Source organism: Manacus candei, unplaced genomic scaffold (assembly GCF_025592945.1).
Source record: "Manacus candei isolate 608988 ecotype Guabito, Panama unplaced genomic scaffold, ASM2559294v1 h1tg000041l, whole genome shotgun sequence".
Classification (NCBI taxonomy): domain Eukaryota; kingdom Metazoa; phylum Chordata; class Aves; order Passeriformes; family Pipridae; genus Manacus; species Manacus candei.
This window is the reverse complement of record NW_026138089.1, coordinates 292,401-315,165: the sequence shown is the minus strand read 5'-3', so window position 1 is coordinate 315,165 and position 22,765 is coordinate 292,401. Positions and strand designations below refer to the sequence as shown.

Here is a 22,765-nt window from a genome sequence, read left to right as displayed (position 1 = left end):
TGGAATCTTAAAATGATTTCATTTGGAAGAGCCCTTTAAAGACCACCTAGTTCCAATCCCCCTGTCACAGGCAGGAAAGCTTCCTCTAGACCAGATTGCTCAAAGTTCCATCCCGTCTGGCCTTGAACACTTCCAGGGATGGGGTATCCACAGATTTTCTGGGCAACCCGTTCCAGTGCCTCACCACCCTCACAATAAAGAATTTCTTCCTAATATCCAATCTATCCCTGCCCTCTTTCAGTGTAAAGCCATTCCCCATGTTCTATCACTACCTGCCTTCATAAAAAGTCCCACTCCAGCCTTCCTGTAAGATTCCCTTTAATACTGAAAGGTGGCAATGAAATGTCATTGGAGCCTTCTTTTCTCCAGGATGAACAACCCCAACTCTCTCAGCCTGTATTTCTAGGAGAGATGCTCCAGCCCTCATGGCCTCCTCTGCACCTGCTTTAACAGGTTTTTAACAATCTGTCCTGTACTGGGGACCCCAAAGGCGGATGCAGAACTTAATAATGCAGTGACACACCATTATAGGCCTTCCTCCATGATATATTTTCAGAGACAGCTGAATATAAATTCCAGCACAGACAGAAGCTTATAGGCTCAAAAGAAAGTCACACAATAGATTATGCACTTTACTGGTGATTTGGATAAAATAATTCTCTTACAATAATCTTCCTGAGAGGAGAAAAGATATCACGAGACTGTAAACTGACTCTATTTTTGGCCAAGACAAAAAGAAAAATTTTTTATTATTATTTATAATTACAGTCTTTTAGCTAAATTACATTAATGTTGAAAGATTTCCAAAGGTGAGTTAATTCCTTGTGGCTGTTGCTTCTACATCAGATTGACATTTCCACAGGTCTTACACCCCATTCTGTCTTCCCTCTCACACTTGCACCTATTTTTTATATACTCTACAAGATGCTATCAGTCTGATACTGATTAATCCACACTTTTTCACACAGAGAAAGACAATTTTAGCTACCCAACACTTGAAATCCTTAAATTAAACTTTGTTAAAACAAAAAGCAAAGAAGTAGTTAATTTTCACACTTACAATGACCTTATGCACGTCAAAGTAAATATCCAAGAGAGTCAACTAAGGAAGTAATATACACTGCAGAAGAAAAGAAATGTTTCCTCTGAAAATTCCAATACATTTAAACATTTTGAGCATTCTCTGTATAGTTATACTGCTCCATTTTTTTAAACAAATTGCTGATTAGAAAATGAGAGTCCTATCATGAAAATGCTGGTACTTAGCACTTTAAAGGAGAACAGCTCTGCAAGAACAGGAGTATGTCAGAAAAAAAAATGTAAACTTTTTTCCCCCATTGTTAATTTAAAGGACTAGTTCTCAAGGTCACATGAACTGAGTGCCAACCTATGGAGCCTGGCATGCCATACACATAAATTTGTTTCTTAATAACTAAATAGATACATAAATAATAATTAAAAAAAACCAAAAACAAACAGCAACATATCACATCTGTCATTTCAGTGCAATGTTTTAGCTAATAAAAGGAAAAACTATATAATATGTCAATTGCACCAATACTGGGAAAAGGAAAGACTTGCCTATTACTGTTGGAGTTTTGCTTGTTTGAGGAGATGTTGGGTTTGTTTTGGGGTGTTTTGTTTCTTTTTTATCAGATGTCAGTGCTTGTTTGTTCATGTTCTCTATGGTGCTCCAATACGGATCAAAACATTGATGAGATATCACATGGACTGAACTTAACTGACTTAATTGACACACTTCAAAGTCACTATTCTGATATGGCTTAAACTGGGCAAACTTTGAACCTAACGCCCTGCATGGGTTTGAACTGAATATTAGGAAGCATTTCTTTACTGAGAGGGTGGTCAGATAGTGGAACAGGCTTTCTGAAGAGGTGCTTGATGCCCCATGCCTGTCAGCATTTAAGAGACATTTGGACAACACCCATAACAACACGCTTTAACATTTGATCAGCCCTGAAGGGGTCAGACAGACAGACTAGATGGTCACTTTAGGTCCTTTCCAACTGAAATATGTTCTATTCTGTATTTCATTACTTTTTCAGGAAAACCCATGAAATGGAGCAAAGAAAAGGTATCCAATGAACAGATTAAACCATCACTGTTGCCATTCTAATATTATGGTGCAGTGAGGTGCCAAGTTTCAAAAGTACAGAAATTCAGAGAGACTAATAATACTGGAAATGTAATGAATATTCTGCAAAATTATTACATCTCTTCATCTGAAATGCTCCACTCATTTCTACACTTGAGACGATAAAGCAGACATAAACACAGTCTGACACTTCCAGCAGAAATTTCCATAGCATAGGCGTTTGCTCTACAGTACACAAGTTCCCATCCAATTAAAATATAACAAAATACATTTTTTTTTCCCTGAAATATTCTGTTTTAAGCTCTAAGTTTTACCAAGCCCAGATGCCACCACCTTCTCACCACATATCAGACTATTCAACATCAACCTTCATTTGCTGATACTTGGCTGGGATTGTCCTCTGACAAATCATTCTCTCACCTGTCACTCAATAGGCCTGCTGATAAGAAAGATGAAATCTCCAGAACTTTTATACGTTTTCTCCTTCCCTTCCTTTTTACTATGATAAAGGCTGAAAGATTTTTATCCACTAAACACAGACAGAAAAGCCTCAGAGTCACCATTTTGGTGCTGAAAACAATGATAACATTAAATTCTTTGAATTATCTACAGTATTTCAAAAGTCACCATAGTGATGGTTTGATATACATAACAAAATGAAACCACTCACCAAAGTCTTAGGACCTCTCTCACACAGACTAAGCCAGTATTTACTCAGGTTGGACTTGCAAAGGAGCTTTGGGGCTATGTAAAACATTCTTTTTATTATTGGTTTATTCCTGACTCAAGCAAAACTAAAAGCACAACAAATTTATATTGAGGATAGCCAAAGTAAAATCCCTAGGCCAAACATACTCCAGGATGCTTAACTAGATTGTGTGAGAATAACTGCAGGTTCCAATATATGTTCTTTGTGTATTGCATCCATTTTAGGAAAAGAGATGGGACACAATGTACACCAAAATCTGCACTTTCCTGATATGGCTGATTTTGTGGCATCTAAATTCAGCTTGTAATCTCTGCAGAGCAGGACCTTTGTTTCCTGTTTGCTCTGTAATTACTACAGAAAATTATGGTCTGGTATAACTGAATATATACTGTTCTGTTCCAGTTTTTAAAATAACTGTGGACATTAAATGTTGCCCACCAAACTGTCACTGGACAAATTCTGAAAACTTCGTTTCTGAACAGCTCCTTTTTTATTTCCATTTATTTTCATTTTGACTAATTTGTTCAAACCCAGCTAGCACAGCTCTTCTGTTTGTATTATTGTGGGTAAAAATGAAATAAAATGGATATTTTTAAAGTTTGTATGCCTGCTTCTATTTAAATTTAAAATATTCTGTGCAAGCTACTATTTCTAACACAGTACTACCTTGAAACACTGACCAAAACAGCAAACAGTGAGAGGTTGGTGAGGATGCACAAAGAAGTAAAAAGAGGCACATTTGGAGAAAAAAAATGCAGGAGACGTGGAAGAGGACAGCGTTGGGAACAGGGCTGGAGGCACACCCTTGGAAGGGGACACTCACAGCATGTCCTGCCTTCACAAGCAAACCCCTCAGCCAAGGGTAGAGGCAGCTTTCAGCCCAGTGCTTGCTCTGATGCCTTTTTCATAACCCCCCCACTGCATCTTCAAAATGGTTTTCACAGTTGTAAATACAAAAGGTTAGGTACTCAGTGGTTTCATAGATTATTAAAAATCTTCCAATTATTAAAATCACCCATAAAATACGTAGAAGGATCACCATGAAAATGCAATAAGTATGTTGATGAAAAATTGATGCAATGTTTTTCACACAGATGGCAGGAGACGTGTCACAGCACAGTTCCTGGATTCTGTACTTCAGGGGTTTTCTATCAGATACAACATGTTTGAAAATCTCATGATTCCCGAAAGTGCTGACCAGTCACTAAATTATACCATCTTTCCCAAATTTAAAACCAAATGCCAAATCCAAATGACATTCTTAGCCGTTACTGACAAGTATTCTGACAAAAGATAGATTCAGATATGTGATAATATCAAGCCCAGTAACAAAGAATGTCAGCATTGAAATGCCAACATTCACAGAGAGAACTCTTGTAAAAAATAAATCCTAGTAAACAGTGAAAAGATTTAATATAAAATAAGAATAATTTTTATGCTTGTATAGACTGACTGAACTTAACTTTTAAACCTTCAATTACAATAAAATCATGAATTGAAGCTATAAACTAAAAATACTAAAACTCTACATAAAGAGAGTGAAAACTAGGGAGATAATGTAGCTTTTTAGGGGGTAAATGGGATGCTTTTGTTAAAAATGGAGCTTTAATACTTCCCTTAAAGAAAAAAGGGAATGCATCCAAACTATATAATGCAATACTTTTGAGACTTCCAAACTTATGACATATTAAGCAGTCCTAGCATTTAGCAAGAAATAGAAACTGCCTATATTAAAAAAAATTAAATAAAAACATAATTTTCCAGGATCTTGAATAATTATAGTCTCACAAATTTTAAGGTTAGACAGCAACTTCACTTATTGCCAAACAGACTTTTTATAATCACAGTGATGGAATTTCATCAGTAGATAGGGAGTTTAAGTTGCTTATAAAAAGAATTTTAATTTTGAAAATAATTCTTGAAGCACGTAATGTTAATACATTTAGAAATAATGGGCAGCTGTTTCTCTTTCATTTTCGAAGCTTGATAATTTTGGATATTTACTTGCAATGGAAATGGCCCACAAGTATGCTTAGAGGTGATACAAGTATTTCTAATGTCAAATTATTTACTCTACTTGTTTTAACATTGCAAATGGAGCCTTTCCAGTCTCAAAGAGAAAAAATATTCCTTTCCAATTATCTGGCCATCGCACAAGTCAATGGAACATCTTCTACCTCAGAGATGTAAGTCAAATCTCTCCAGCATTTATTATTTTACATAAATGTTAACTAACATTTCCAAAATGAGACTGAATTCAATTTTGAAATCCAGTGTAATTAAACCCAGAGTTTTTTCTGTAACACTGTAAATAGGAAGTCTCACATTAGATACTGTTAAATATGTTGAAAAATCTAAAATAACTCAGTGATTGCTTCCCTAAAGAACTAAATGTTCTTGGTAGTTTTGGTCAATTAAATGTTTCAAAAAAATATTTTAGCTTCTCTAATTAAGATATGAAAGAAAGATTTTGAATCCTGAGAAGCACTCTCAGTTTACTTCACATTTGCATATTTAATTCTTCAGTACGTTACATTCTCAAATATTCTTCAGAAGGACGTGGTGCTAACCATTTCAGAGGCTAGATGGTAAATGAGTAAGAGCTGCCATCTCATCCAGTGTGGCAGTTTTGCTTATAAAACTTTTCCAAGTGAATTTGTTTCTTTGTGAAGCTACTGAGACAATGGTCTTGTTAAACTAAAAAGAGAAGGCTCCTTTAAATGAATATATCTATGAAGATTTTTCACAAAGACTCTAGGAACAAAGGTAGTTACATAAAACCAATCTGTTAAAATACGCTCCTCTCAAGTTTAGAAGAAGGAAAAGATGCCCCTAACAACGTTATGAATACCACTTACCAGAGCAGGGGAGCAGACAATTCTACTTGGGGAAAGGAATTACCTGCTGACCTCATTTCACGTCTGCTCGTGGTTCTGGGCCACACCCACTTTCACCTAATTGGGGACTGGGTAGGTTGAAGGTTGAGGGGCAGAGGGCTGAAGATTTGTATGCTTTGGTGCTTTTACTCAAATTGCCTCTATCACCTCAGTCTCCAAATATTGTAAGAACTACAGGGTGAATGGCAGAATATTAAACAGGCTTGAATTGTCTTGACACTATAAATTACAAAAACGTTTTTATCTGTATTCTGACTAACCACCTCTATTAACTCAATCCTTAAATGATAACCAGTGGGTTAAAACAAGACACAAAGCAGACTCAAACAGCAGCTCTCCCACAATGCTGTACCAAATTGTTCCCTAAGCTAAAGAGGGAAGTACGTTCTCCTTCTGTCAGGTGATGGTATATCCCAAGTCTTTCAACCAGTTAATTTAGTGTACCCATGTCTACCTCATACAACAAAGCACAACCTGTAAATGTGAGGCATCCCCTACCAAATCATGCTGTCCTTATTCTGGGTGGCTGGTTTGTAGCTTCCCCCTCTCCCCCCACCGCGTCTTCTGGACCTCATTGAAACTATTTACAGGCTTTTTAAAAAAGTATTTAATATCACTCTTTCCTTCAACACAGCCTTACAATCTCACTGGATTTTCTCTTTGCACTCACTTGGACTGTTCACAAGCTCAGAGTTAGCTAAGAACTCACTTTTCCTGATGAGAGATTTGGTCAACCATTCTGCTCTCTTAGGTTTTTTTTTTAGAATAGATGACAAACTTTTACTAATACTTATGATTTGGATGCAATTAAATGCCTCTATACAATACAGCAATCCAGACTGCCAGTCCTCCAACACAGACTGATTTCTAGTAACTGAAACTTCTTATCTATTCTATTCTTATCTACATTCTTATCTATTTAGGGGTAATTAGTCTAGAACTAGCCAGTTCCACTTGAATGACCACACAACAAGTTTCGTAATTATCTAACTTTCTTCGCAGGATTGAAATCTGAGAGATCTGAGCAAGCCACCAGCAATGATACCACCTAATACACTTATCACCTCTGGGATTACCAAAAAATCTGTGCCACTCCTACTCAAGAATATAACCAGAACTGAAGAGTGGTCACCTTGTAGTCTCACAGCCTTCTTTGGAGCACTATGACATTTGAAGTAGGCAGCTGAGATCTTGCCCTTTGTCCACTGATCCATATGCTTCCAGTATATATAGATTGAGAAGTCATATATAACTGTATTTTCCTGATCATTCAGACATTTCTGGGGCATGTTATTGCCCATTCTTAAAGGGCAACTCTCCCCAGTGTTCCAAAATAGCTTCTTGCTCCTTCTTAAAATGCCCCATAACTTTCTTACAGATCCTGTAGCAGCAAATGTGCACCAAGGAAGTGGTTTCAAATTATATACTCTTCTCAGAACTATGCTATAGTTTTATCTTGTTACTGACATTTTGTTAAAAACCAACAGTTTCTCCCTTGCTTCCTTTCTATGGCATAGGAAAAACAAGTTATCAGATGTAAAGTAGTACATCGCAATGACTAGTAAACTTTACATGTTTATGACATGGGAAAACTATTACTTAGGTACTTGAGAAGTTCTAGAAGTATGTGGAATCTAGAGAATAGAACACTTGGATTTATTCAACAATTCAGCTTAAAAATATCAATAAGATAACTGGAAAACTGTATGCAAATACAGTTTGTTCTTATACTTTTTTTTTTAGTCTTGATAGCTAGGGAGTTTACTACTAGATGACAAATCCCAGATTGTCTGAATTTATTTTTTCAACTGGTAAACTCATCATTTGTATTCAACAGTTCTAAGAGAAAACCACATGGATAGCAGTACGACAGAAATGGCTATTTTATTAAGATGTCAAGAACAACAGTACAGCTGTAATTCACTGCGGAGTTTCTGTACATTTTGTAGTGAAAGTGATGTCAAGTTGATGATTTTGCCATAAAACTGTCAAATACAGAAAACTACTAAATAAAGGCATTTTATGTAGTGGCACAGAGACACTCAGACTCTTTCCAGATTAGTTCAAATGCAGCTCTGCTAACAACCAATTACAGCATAAAGGTTTTCTTAAAAAAAAAAACCAACAAATGAACAAGAAAAAACCAAACACAAACAAATAAAAAAACAAACCACAAAATCAAAATACCTCTTCTGAAGACATCCTCTATAAATTATTCATGTATTTGTGGACTTGGTTTTTAAAACTGTCAAAGAAAATTTCAAAAGGAATCATTTGGTCCCAAAGCGTAATTCTTGATCAAAATAGTCTTCACTGAAATGCTTGTATATTGAAATACTTGTATTTATTGCTATTATTTATGTATTTAGTGTAATAGAAATTAATTAACTTCTCAAGTGGTATTTTGAGAGGACACTAAATTTCACACAATTTCTGAAAAAAGATGTGTGTTACTTTGGTTTATAATCTTGAAAGGGAGATTCTTTGGTCAGTAAGAGATTATTTCTTCATACAGTTCTATAAATATTAATTTCCTTACCTCCTCTATCACTTACACAACCAGAAAACACATTAGCAAAATTGGGATGTAAATTACCAGCAAAGTAAAACCACAGAAAGTTTATGCACTGTTATCTCTTGCATATGTGTGAACACAGCAGTAGGAAGGCCTGCTATTTAAAGTTTCTTACATTTCCAGGATCCATCAAAATCTGCGACAGTCTTTGTAATTGCTTTGGTATTTCTGATTCTAAGACTGTAAATTTGTTTGTATTATCTCTCAATATATTTCTACGTGGACTTGTTACCACCTTTCTGTATTTATACATAGAAACTGATAGAAAATAAGAGCAATTTTCAAATTTTAATTACTACTAAATTCAAAGTTGCTTGTAAACCCATTCATTTTAAAGAAACAACATTTTCATTAGTAGTAAAGCAAAGTGTTTTGAGTTGTGACATGTTATGCAGAGAAAAATGTTATTGTACAGCATATGGTTCTATTAGAACAGAATGATTCTGTATTAAAACAGCAGAGAGGAATCTTGATTTTTCCCACAGCTTTTCCCCACAGCTTTTCCACAAGACTAAATGTAATTATTATTCTTGTGTATCCTCCAATGTATAAGTTGTAAACAAACAATGAATTGAATACATAGAATACACAAAGATTTAAGTATAACATTATGCAAACGTAAAAAAATATTTACTTTATAGAGCCTTCACAGGGCCAAGGTCTTTAGAAGTAGTATAGCTCCAACAGTTTCATGCAGATAATGGAGTAAGGGTGGGGAAAGAAGGTTCAAAGCAAAGAATTAGCTTGTTTGAGCTCATCTTTAACTACCGGTTTTATTTCCTAAAGAAAGACTAAATCTACGCAATACTATGACAATTCTGTTGAAAATAACCTCATTACTATAGTTTTTTTGCAATTCATAGGGACTTTCTAACAAATGCCTTTTTCTTCATTTTGTATAAAATGTTTACCTTGTTTGTTTTTAAAAAATACTTCACAAAGGAAATAATTTTTCTAAATATATTTCAAAGTTAGACTTTCACAAACATAATATTCATATTTCTGCAAGCAGAATGACTTAAGAATTAGCAATGTTAGCACAAAAGCCATAACCTTCAGAGTTTAATTCCATTTGATGGCACGCAAACACATCCTGTAATGAAGAATGCAGCCAGCTCTACTCCTGTTGAGTATCTGAGTCTCATTTAATATTTATAATATATCTCTTCAGATGATTGTGTTAGGGGTTTTTTCTATTACTTTAATAACAAAAGGCAATGAACAACCGAGTCATACAAATTAACTCATCTTCTCAGCTTTTCATTTCTCAAAGTGTGAGATCCCATTCTTCCACCCAGGAAGTGCACTAGCTATAGTCAAGCCTATCAGCTCCTACGTGACAGACCAATGCATTGCAGGCCTGAATTCCCTCTCCTTTGTGATGGGACCTGATGCATCTGGCACCTGATGATGCAGTTTTGGGCACCATAATATACGAAAGATATGAAGCTATTAGAGAGTGTCCAAAGGAGGGCAACAAAGATGGTGAAGGGCCTCGAGGGGAAGCCGTGTGAGGAGCAGCTGAGAGCACTTGTTTTGTTCAGACTGGAGAAGAAGAGACTGAAGGGAGACCTCATTGCAGGTACAACTTCCTTGTGAGGTGGGTAGGAGGGGCAGGGACTGATCTCTTTGCTGTGGTAACCAGTGACAGGACCCGAGGGAATGGCCTGAAGTTGTGTCAGGGGAGGTTTAGGTTGGATATTAGAAAAAGATTCTTCCCCCAGAGGGTGGTTGGGCACTGGAACAGGCTCCCCAGGGAAATGGTCAGAGCACCAAGCCTGATGGAGTTCAAGAAGTGTTTGGACAATACTCTCAGCCACATGGGGTGACTTTTGGGAATGGTCCTGCGCAGGGCTAAGGGTTGGACTTGATGATCCCCGTGGAGCTTGGCATATTCTGTGACAGTGTGTCAGTACAGAAGGCTGGTTGTGAGAGTGGTACACAGCTGCTGCAGAGGAGCACCAATGGCACAGTGCTGGTGTTCAGGTCATGAAATAGAATAGATTAAATGAGTACTAATGACTGCTAAAACATAACCATGTAATCTATTAGCATTCATGAGCAGGGGAAAATCTCAGGAAATGGGAAATGGTCTGTGGATGAGGTAGTCAGAGAGGACTTGCAGCAGGACCTCCATGCAAGGTCCAATTCAAACCAAACAGAGCAATCTCCACCTTCTCTGATATATGGAGGAAAAAAGTCATGCAATTTAAAATATAAAAATTACTGTCCTTTAAAAGAAATACTTTAGATGACAGTATATGTGGCAAATATTCAGATGACAATATATGTAGCAAATATTCGGAAACACCTTATGTGCCATTAGCATCTTTTTTACTCCCATAAAAATATCATGATCTCCTTAAAATTTAAAAGAAATAAATACATTTTGAATAGCATTTAATATTACCTACAATTTACAAATATAAACTAAATAAACATGAAAAACCTTCATGAATCTAGTTTGCTGCCTCAGAAGACTGGATCAAAAATGGCCCCGATCATACTTTAGGATGTACTTGAAAGAACATAAAGGGACATGACCTGTATCTAATGCATCATAAGTTGCACTTTTGTAGACAAGGATATTGACAGTTTCAGCATAAAAAATTAATTGCTAAATCACAGTAAAACTGAATTTTTTACTTTAAATTCGAAACTAATTGATAATTTTGGGAATTCTTATAGACAAAAACTAAGAAATCATGTATCATTTAAAATATATTCACCACACTGCTAGCCACAGATGCAAGCTGTAATATAGTTGTGTTACCACATACTCATTCATGATTTACAGTCCAATAGATGCTCTCCTTTTTTTGCTTTATGAGTATGAAACATTTAATCTGTCTTAAAAGGCAATTTCACTTAAAATGAAGTGCAGTTTTCCAACAGAACAAAATTTAGTCATGCATACAATTCACACAAGGGCATATAGGAATTATACTTGCATTTCATGTAAGTCTACAATTCTTATCTTCTAAAGACTTGTCTCATAACTAAAAATTAAAACATCCTAGAAAATACTGATAAGACTGCTACATTGGTTGTAGCTGTGAAGTTAAGGTATATGTACACTCTTCACCTGAACTTAACTGAGTACATGATTCTAACATTCATTTGCATGTCAAACAGGAACAGATTCTTATGCAATAAGCACTATCCTTTTCTTCTCAAACATTAGTTATGACACAGCTTCCAGTTGTATGCTTTCTTCTCATGGCAAAGGAAGAGAAAAGCAGTTTAACAATGTTATTTTACATAAGATATGGTCTAAATAGTATCCATATGTGAGTCAGACAACAATGCAGTCCAAACACACAATGTGATTTTGAGATATTATTAAATGTATTTACCTGATGGAATAAAAAGAAAGAGATAATGTGTATAGAGATATATTTAATTTTTAATTAAGGGGACAGAAAAGTTGAGTCTACATTTATACCTTCACAGTCATCAGTCTCAGGGAGCAATCCCTGATTACCATGCCATGATGTACAGAACAGTTTGCACAAAGCATTTGGCCTGGGTCTTCCCTAAGCTCCATAGCAGACCTCAAAAACCACAACAAAATTCATTTTTCATAGCTTTTAGTCCTAAGTACTCAGAATAATCACTGAAGATATATAGAGCAGTCCACCACAGAGGGCTGTTTCTATAGCACGACCTTGAGAGCGTGTTTCATCCCACAGTGTGAGACATAAAGATGTGCAAGCATCCAAGGGTAATAAAGCTATGTCTTCTATAGACTTCTAAAACCTAATCTACTAATTTTTCCACCTTAGTCACAGTTAGTTGGTTAATTCTGGATAGGGAAAACAGAACTGAAGAAATAATACAGAGTAATGCAGAGTATCATCAGACTTGTGCGTCAGCTGAGGGGAGATGAAAGAAGAGTGTGCAGCTGTACTACGGGAGATGGAATCGAAAGCTTCTTTCAAGCCTGTGGCTATATTCTGTGAATTCTTTCTTTCTCCTTGTTTAAGAATAAATGTATTTCTTTATCTACAGTGCTCACATTCTATATTTCATACAATGTCCTTCCACTATGAAGACAAGCAATACAAAATGAAGGTGAAAAATTTGAAATATGGGATCACTGACTTTCACTGACATTTACTCTATATGCAGTTTGGAAAATCTGTATGAGAATTGTCTCCTGATGGAAATCCCCTTCTCATGGCAAAGGCATAAAGTATCTGAAAAATACTACGCTTATTAGATATTACAACATTTTCCACGTTTGTTGAAATGTCATATGATAGAAGAATCACCACTTACTGCGGTCAGTAATTATTGTTCTGGCCTCTTGATTGCTCGTCTTGTTTTTCAGATTTTGTGCTGCAGTTATTAGTTCATCCAGCTGGGGACGTCTTTGCTCCAGATCCTGTAGTATTGCCTAGTTGAACACAAATACAAAAATAAAACCAAGTTGAAAGCGTATAGAACTGTTGAGAAGACCACATATTGGGACTTTTTTTTTTGTGTTTGCTTAATTTAAAGCAAAAAGATTGTTTGCTATTTCAAATATTATGCAGAATTATGTCTAGACCTTCTAAATATTGTTCTTATTCTTTATATAAAAATACCGAGGATAACTTGTAATAATAATTAAAAATCAACCTATAAAACTAGACAAATAAAATTGACAATCTTTCTTCATTTTTAACACATCAAATTATGCAGGATAAGCTATTCTCCTGTATAAACCTATAGAAAGGCACTATTTCTTGATATTCTTTTAGATTTTACTGGGTATTTTAAAGAAAGATATTAGGGTTTACTATCTTAGCAGATTACACAGGTTTTTCCTAGTAAATCATGAGGTCTAATTAATAATGTTTGGTTTTTAATATTTCAAGACTGTTTAATCTATTAGTTAAAAGCCACTGTAAGACTGTTGATGTCACTTTTTCTATTCTGACAACTTACCTAGCAGAAAAATAATTAACACTCACAATAATTTATATGTTACATAAATACATAAAGCCCAGGCAATCTGAAAATGAAAACTCAAGGCAAGTAAGGTGTATAAGATCTATGCATATATTACTTTAACTTAATTTGAAGGAGTAGGGAAGAGCAAACAAGGAATCAGTAAAATCGTTTCTCAGATGAGAAGCATCCAAGTATGTATTTAAAGACATTGACCAAATTTATCAACTTCAACTCCCTATTGTGTAGTTTCCAGAAACGATGCTCATTAGATTTCCCAGTCTTGGGAGTTGGAAGTAGCAATATTTATTATAAAACTATAAACAAATTACTTTTTTCTGCCCACAGTTTTTAGTCATCAGAACAGAACAGTATCCTGTCAGATAGCCAGTAGGTACACTATACCAGCTATCAAGCTGGCAAAAAAAGGCCTGAGAAGAATTTATTTTTCAGGCTTGTTACATAGACATTGGTTAGATAACCTGTTAACATGCTCACTGGGCTGTTGACTATGTGTCTTGAGTATTCTATTGTTGTAAAAGTCTCCCCTTTCTGCTCCTTAAAATGTTGGAGTTTTTTCCTAAATAATCATACTTTATTTTAAAAAGCTGTTATTCATTGACTGTACTGGACAGAAAAGACCTGCAGTCTGATCTCGAATTTGACTCTCCAACTTGAAACTAGTGTTGCATAATTTTTACCAAGTTGAAGGTGACAAATAAAGGCCTAATATCATTTTCTGTTCAATAAGATCAATAAAAGAGCATGATAATATAAATTTCTGTAACTACAGTGTGTACTATCAAAAGCAAGCTAAAAGCTCCACAGAGTTTCCTTTTGTTCAGTTACAAACTCTTAAAGAAGAAAGGTAATAAGGTAATTTTCAAGGTACACATCTAGCTACACCTTGGGAAATTCTTACCTTGAACTTCTGTATCACAAGTTCTTTAAAGTCTACTATAACTGGCTTTCTAAACCCAAAAGTTTGGATGGCATTTTTTCACTTGTATACTGATTGAATTGCATACAGAGACATGCAGTTAAAGCAGCAGCTTGCATAATTAAGGGAAGTCTCTCCTTATTGAAAGCACTCAAGAAAAAGAAATAAAATCTACTGATGCAGTTACTACCTCTAGATATCTATGCGCCTTCTAAACTCCATTTTCTAGGAAGACAAGTTAATGAATGACATGAATTTTGCAATAGAAAAAGCAGTCTCACTGTAGCTGAACAACATCTGTATTAGACACATTGCCAAAATGGACTTTGCAGAAGGAGCATTAAAACACATACAAGATGCCCAGATAATTCTGTGTCTTCCACAGTAATATTTCCCTTTCTCTCTCCTTCCCCTACTGTTCAGAAAACGAAAACCAAATCAAGTGATTGTAAGGTCTTATGCCAACAGTGACTCTGTTCCCTGAAGTTTGCTAAATATAATTTTTATACTGGATATATTCAAATAAAAGGATTTATCTGATCCAGCCAGAGTCTCCAACTAGACATTAAATGCTGTGTTTGTACCACAGAAGAAAGCTGCTGTTATAGGAAACTTAGTAGGAAAAGCAATAGGTAAGGAGAGCTCAAGAAGGATTTTTCTCAGTACAAAACTGAGTGAATGGAACTGCCCTGTGCCTAAGGGCTTACAAAACAACTTAACCCCAAGACCTGCAATTCCTCAACTGGACACTCCGGAAGACTAAAAATGCCTCTTTAAAGTGAGTCTTGTTGGATGTACTAATGTGTATTTTTGAAAGGTCAAGAAGGACACCTTAAAATTCTTATACTATAAACAGATCTGAAGATTCTCAGACCTTTCAGTAGACAGTAACACATACCTATAGAGCAGATTTTTTTTTTTTCTTACTCTTAGAAAAGTGGCCACTCAGAATAATGGAAAAGCAACATTTTTCAAAATAATATATTTTTTCCTTGATTTAATACAAAGTGTCTGAGAACGATACCAAAGAAATGTTTTATTTTATTCAGTAGAATTCTATTGTAAAATTGCTACAACATTTGTGGGTCTACAATGACCAATTGGTACAATCTTAAAGATTAAGCAAATATATGTTCCACGTGGTATCTACATTGCATGTACACATAGAAACCCTGATAGAAGCTTGGATAAAAGTAGCTACTAAAACACATCACTCCTGAGCCTTCCTGTGATCTAATAGCAAGAAAATAAACAGCACCACTTGAGTTCCACTTAAAGTACTATCAAATTCAGAAAAATATTCTGTGACTAGCTAAACTGATCAAACAAACTGATTTTGTGAGTTAACAAAAATACAGATAATTATACTAGGAAGAGAAGTGCTTTGATGAATACAAATTAAAAGACCACTAAATACGATTTTTGGGAAACATAAAAATTAAATAGCTTTAAAGTATTAGCTGAAATGATCTGAAACAAACAAACAATAAATCCCCAAACCAAAATCAGAAGCAATTCATATCTGGAGATACTTTAAAAAACTTTTATGAATTCAGCCAAATATTTAATGTTGTAAAACTGGATCCTCAACAGAAAACTAAGTGGAAACCATTAGAAGATACTGTTACAAGAGCCATGGGAAGAAAAACTCATTAATAGTGGCACCCTGGTGGAGGCACAGCAGATGCAAAAGACCAGATGCCTCTGATTTGGAATGTCAGCACACTGAAACAAATGTGCTATATAAAAATGGATAATACAGAAATAAAAGTTATAATGAAAGTCTTTTCAGAATAAATGAAACAGAAATCTATCTAGTCTCCATCAAGTCACCAAAAGCACAGGTAAAAAGACTTAGAGAGTCAGTTAAACTGAAAGTTTTTTGTTGGGTTTTTTTTTTAATAAACACTTATGTTCTTTTGCACATAATTTCGCTCTAGCCTTATTTTCCTAGTAATAATATATTCTGCAAAACATTACAGAACACATTTCAGTTAAGAAATTTTTGTTTAATTATAAATGTAAATCCATATGAGCAAGTCAACAGTGAAGAAGGACCATTGACATCCATGGTTGTACAAATACATCTTTAAACCCCCAAAGAGCTTTTCTTTTTCTTCCATATATCTATGAATGCCAACATAATGATGCTTGGAGACAGCACAGTAATGGAACAATGAGATACAGTCATCAAACCTACCTAGAGTTTGTTAGGAAGAGATGCTATTCACTTTTAACAATCTTACCATATTTGTGGATAGCAGCTGCTCAAAAGAAAAATCCAATTTTCAGGTTCCTAACTTTTATGATTTTCTAACAAAAAAAGGGTGTTGAGATATGGAACAAATTGTTCAAGTCAGTAACTGAAATAACTTGCATAAAAATTGCTAAAAAGTAAACTGAAAAACTGAAACAGGTGAAGTGTTAGAAATTCTTGGAGGGACTGCAAAGTTTGAGACTGAGAATTAAATATTCTCTAGCTTTATAATGTACAGCATGCTAGAGCCTGCATATTTGTCACTGTAGCCATGTGTATAGCAGTTTATGTAAAAGATAAGATCCTTAAAATCTGTCCAGTCCTTTTTTCTTTCCTGACCTTGTGGCAAGTGTTACTAAACTGGAATAGCTGAATTCCAGGATGCTACCAAGTTTTATACATTCAACTAATCATTTACTAGTGGTGATTATGCATGTTTGCTCATTAATATTTTCAGCAACTTTTCTCACAACAAAGCCAGGACTTTTCATCTCCCTTTGCTGAATTCAGACATACAAAGAAGAGTTCAAGTTGCTGTTCTGCAACATTATATATGACTGAGCCTCAGTGTGTATGAGTCTTTAAAAAGCCTCTGGGCCCACTCTTGTAACCAATTTACATTCCTATGCTGAAAAACCTCTCTGAAAATATAGATGTTTAAGTGTCACTACAAAAGACTGAAATAACATTGGGTAAAGCAGGTCCCACATTTCCTATTTAGTGTTTAATTGAGAAGTCCTCTGTAGTGTCAATGACTACCATGTCTTCACAAGTTTTCAGTGTATTTATGTGCTTCCAGTCAAATATAGTTTTTTATCTATTTTATACTAACTATAAGAATGTTAATAGTGACTGATCCAAAAAAATATATTTGGACAAAAGGATGATTTAAGAAAGACCTTCCATATTAAGAACAAACTGGAGGCACTTTTTGTCATCAACAACCCATGGTTGAAGACTAAGACTTCATAACTATTTGGGATGATTTGGTTTGGCCCACTCCCAACCTTGTTAAATGAAATGAACCAATGAATCAAAACTGGTTCTGATGATTAATTAACTGAATTATTAATATGGGAATGTAAGAGAGAAGGAAGATATATTTCTTATCTTATGAACCTATTTGCTCCTCTGAACTAATTTACCATGATATACTCAGAAACAGCATAATTCTATTAAACAGTTGTTCAGAAAGTTATTTGCTCATTTTTTGAAAAACTTTAGACTCTAAACCTTAAGTTTAAACAAAAAATGAACCAATAATTTCCCCACCAAAATGTATAGCCATGACAACTTTTACTTAAAACAACTGAGTTTCTTGAGGCTGGTTGGTTCTCTAAATATAATGTGTCACATACAAACAAAAGAGAGAAAGCTTTGGAAAAAAACTTGCTAACAATTTCAGAAAATGCAGATATGCAACACCTACAATTCATTTGAATAATAAAATTGGCTTTGTTAAGATATTCCTCCCAAACACAATTTGAATTTGTGTTCTTGTCACTAAGCAGGAAGGGAATATGAGAGAAAATGATCATTTACATACTCCCTATATTTAAACATAAAATTATGAAACAAAGAAAGCAATATAATGGAGTGGAATTTTCTTTTTTGAAAACAACTTTTGTTTTGACTATTAGCTGTTTTCCCTGCAAAGTATGTATAATTTTATGAAAACACAAAGATCTAGAGCTACTATTTAGCAGTGTTGACAGATGATTGGTGCCTGTCAATGAAATCAGAACATTAACAAACGACGCTGTGAATTTGATTTTTCCTGAGTGTTTTGTGCAGTTCATTTTCATAAGCATCTACTTTTATGCCCACTTAGGACCACCTCAAGAACTGCCTAAGCAGCTCTCATCAATGTCAAAGTAAATATACCAACTCCATCAGTGATGCTGTGGGAAGGCCACCAGTGACAACTCATCAGCTGTTGCACAAGATGAGTGAAAAAGCATCATAGAAATTTTTGTACACTTTTTTTTGTGACGGTCACTCATTAAATTATGTTGATGGCATCATAAATGTCTGAGGCTTGTTCCTTTACAACTCTGAGAGTCTGGTCCATATCAGGAAGTTATGACAGCAAAACGTGCAACATACTGTTGATGCAAACCAACCAAACCAAACAGAATGGGGATTATTTAATTTGATTCTCTATGTATTGATCAAAAATGTAAGGTGATGGTGCGAGCTGGGATAACTCTCACCTTCCCTCTCACCCTGCTCCACATTTGTCTTTAGGAAAGGCTTTGGAATCAGGTATTTCAAGAGGGTCAAACCATCAGCACCTTGCTCATTATAACTGAGATTTCTTGATGGACTGCACTGGAGTCCATCCAGCAGACAGGATGGAGAGGATGGAAGAGAACACTAGAAAAAGATTACAGTTTAACAGGGTTTGTGAATGAATCATTATGAGATAAAAAGGAATTTGCTCTATTATAGCCATTGCAAGAAAGAAAAAGGAATAAAGCTAAAGATGTATCTGTAACAAGTAGAAAAGCATTTAAAGATTTGTGTGTTTGGCTATAATAAGGTGCATTCAACTAGAGGAACACAGTGATAATTCACATGTAAGAACTCAAGACTGAAACAGGATAACAGCTCTAACAGTAAATCTGGGTATATGTGAAGTATGTATAAAATCACAGCCTTTTGCCCTCAAACAATGTGGCAGTTCAATTGCACTTGTGCTTGCAATAAAGCATGAGCAAACAATCAGGCAAAAGCATTCCAGGGTATCTTATGACCTTTCATCACGCTGAAGAACTTAATGGATGGGAACCACTGTTAGGAGCTACAGAGCTTCCCTGGTTTCTGTATCAGTCAGCAGAACTGAAATCTCTCAGCATATAGCTACCATTTGTAGAATGTGAATTTGCAAAACTTACTATTTTATTTCTCTTACATAACTAATGGTTTTTCACATTAAGGATTTTTCCAATGCATTTAACAAATGTGTATTAGCAAGAAAACTGAGGGCAGCTGCTCTGTTTCTCAAAGCTTCAGCTTTAGTCTTTTCTTTACTGTTTCTTCAGTTGATGGTGTTAGTGAACTCCTTTTATCTGACTGATCCAGTGAAAAATATACTTGTCAATGCACTTCAAAAGAAAAGTTTTAGGTTCTTTACTTTGTCACATTTTTAGACAGAAGTAAAATAATACTGAGAAGACATAGTATTATATTATGAACATAAGCAAAACCAACAGGTATTTTTAGTTTGTTTTTTTTTTTTTTATTTAAGTAAATAACTAATATTTGTGGTGAAGGAAAGCTAATAGCTCGACTGAAGATACTGCACAAATTATCCAGTTTTATAGGGAAAAGATTAGACTGAATCAATTTTATGCTCTGGAAAAAAAAAACCAAAAAAACCCCACAGAATGACTTTCTCAGTTTCTACTCTAGAGCCTCTGGAAATCTTTGAATGCTTTTACTGGAAATTTTCTCCAGTAATAGCAAGTGAAAAACAATTTAGGAGAATAAAATGGATTGACACAGCATCAGTTGCCAGATAAGTTTTTCCTTAGTACCTTAGGAAACTGGATATTTTTCTCAAGAACAATGTAAAATAAAGAAAGAGGATTTAATTTAGGTTGTTTGGGTTTGCTTCTGAAACAGAAAACAAAAACTGTTACATAATTTTTTCTTACAGTGAATGTAATATTATTTAGCTTTGTGTGTGTATGTAGGGGCAGGAGGAGGGAAGGTGTTTTTATACCACATCTGATAAGAAATGTTGGAATAACTCTAGAATAACTTTGGCCTAAATCTAGTAACTTGGACCTTCATCTTTATTCATATCTCATTGTCATTCCAAAAGATGAGAACTGTATGATGTTAGAAGCCTAGTTTTGTTACCTAAACCTTTCTGGCATATTTAGAAAGGTTTTGCTTCAGGTTTTACTGCTGCCTTTCATTTTTGTTTCCACTTTTATTGCATTTTTTTGTTGCACTTGTTTCTTTGTTTGATTTACTTCTAGTTTTTATTCTTCCACATTTCTGTAACTATGGTCAGAATAAAGGTCATTAAGGTAATTAAGTTCAAAAACAACACAGAAGGAAAAGGTAAAAACTTGAAAAATTCTGATGTTGTTCATATTTCATCAACAGCAAAGGAAGGAAGGAAAGTATATAATGTGGCTTATTAAAAGTTTGGACTGGGCAAGACTTATTTTTATAACTACTTTCAAAGGGGAACTCTCAAGTTCTCAACTGCCAGCCAGAGTTAGTAAATTAATAATGCAATCTTGTCTTGGTGGTATCACAGAGACTGCAGTCTTCTGAATATGCCATTTTTAACACTCAAAACCTACAATTTGCCCTTCATGGTGTAAGAAACTATGGGATAGGTTGGGAAAAAGATGTAAGTGCTGCACAGCTGTACAGCACCACATGTAGTTAAGTGGGAGCTGTAGCTGAGTTAGGTCCCCCAGTTACTCTGCAGTGTGAAAAGAGGGTGAAGAGTAGATGCCTCAGGAGGGAGCTCAGCCATGTGTAGGCTGTGTGGAAAGATGCCTACCCACTGTATAACTAGCTGAAATATGCAAGTTCTCCTTATCTTGTTGCATGATTGTCTTGTGATGGGTGTTCTGGTGAACAGGGCCAGGCCCTCACTTTCTGTGAGATACTGAAATGTTGATGATTAACGGCTCAAACAACTGGCCATTTGCAAAACGGGATGCTTTGCTGATGATGTGAAAGGTAACCACCCAGGGGAAGAGAGGGTTCACACCCACTACCAGAGGCTACAAGCTGGGTTTTGAGCCAGATAAGGGAAAAGACCAATAAGAAGCAGATCCTGTGAGGTGGGATGGTGCTTTTCAATATGCCAGTGTCCTTCCTTACGTAACTGGGTCAGTTAAAAACTCCCTTCTCATGTCTTAGAAGGTGTCATAAACCATCAAAGACCCCCTAAGAGACTTATTTCTATGGCCTTCCACCAGGGGACTGCACCACATGATCCACAGTGTTGCATTAGACAGTGTAAATCCCCTGCTAGGGGAGGTACCTGGATGCCCCATGTAAACGTAAACATATATTAACCCATTGAACTCTTGGTTTCATGGGCTTCCCTCGCCCCCCACAGATAAGACTGAGACCATCACTCCAACCAAAGGATGTCTATATTGAAATAATCAAGTGTCATCACTGGATCCACAGGTGGTGATACCTTTCTACTCTTACCCTTTCTTTCTTTCATTTCCTTATATATTTTCTTAAGTGATGTCTTTATGCTTTTATACTGCTATATTTCTACAGATAATAACCAAAATGGTTACAATTGCAACCAAATTTTTCTAAAATAAAGTCTACATATATATATATATATATAATATATATACATATATAAAAACAACAATCATTCAGTGCCGTTTCACTCTAATTAGGCCCAAGAGATCTATTACCCTCACCTTCAGAGGCAGGTCATAACACTTTCCTGTCCTTGGACTTCTCAAGTCCTTTCTACTCTTTTCCAAGAAATTATGCCAATTCAACAGAAGAGGCACAGACTAACACCTACCAGAACAGCCTGGTGTAAAGGACCTTTCTGAAAAGTGAAATCACAGATTCATAGAATGGGTAAGGTTGGAAGTGACCACTGTAGGTCATCTGGTCCAACCTCTGGGCTCAAGCGGAGACATCCTAGAGCACATGGCATGGGATTGCATCCAAACGGTTCTTGAACATCTCCAGTGAGGGATATTCCACAACCTCTCTGGGCAACCTGTTCCAGTGTGTGGCCACTCACACAGTATAGAAGTTCTTCCTCATGTTCAGGCCGAATTTCCTGTGCATCATTTTCTGCCCTTTGCCTCTTGTCCTGTTGCTTGGCATCACTGAGAAGAGCCTGACTCCATCTTCTTGACATTCTCCCTTCAGAGGTGAGATTCCCTCTCAGTCACCTCTTTTTGAGGCTGAACAAGCCCAGCTCTCTCAGCCTTTCCTTGTAAGAGAGATGTTCCAGTCCCTTAATCATCTTTGTTGCCTCCCCATTGACCCATTCCAGGAGCTTCATGTCTCTCTTGTACTGAGGAGTTCAGAATTGGACACAGCACTTCAGATGCAGCCTCACCTGAATAAAGGGTCAGGATCACCTCCCATGACCTGCTGGCCATGCTCTTCCTAACACACCCCAGGATACCATTGGCTCTCTTGGCCATATGGGCATACACTGAAAGCAGGTGTCTCAGTGCCTGGCTGGATGCCTTATCCTCTAGAAAAGATATAAAGGAACAGAAATAGGCAGTGCCTCTTTCTCCTGCATTTCCAGTGAATACCTGATGGACAGCTCCTGTCAGATTAAAGAACATTCAATAGAGGCAGGTG

The 22,765-nt window shown here is 35.8% G+C and overlaps 1 protein-coding gene across 4 annotated transcripts in view; it reads right to left on the bottom strand.

Annotated features, from left to right (window-relative positions):
- LOC127474395 (dystrophin-like) overlaps positions 1 to 22,765 on the bottom strand; it is a 589,003-nt gene that overhangs the window by 276,523 nt on the left and 289,715 nt on the right. For all 4 annotated transcript variants that reach the window (XM_051795060.1, XM_051795058.1, XM_051795057.1 and 1 more), the window contains exon 10: positions 12,579 to 12,696. In XM_051795060.1, the coding sequence (XP_051651020.1) occupies positions 12,579 to 12,696 (118 nt within the window). The remainder of the gene's footprint in view (positions 1 to 12,578; positions 12,697 to 22,765) is intronic.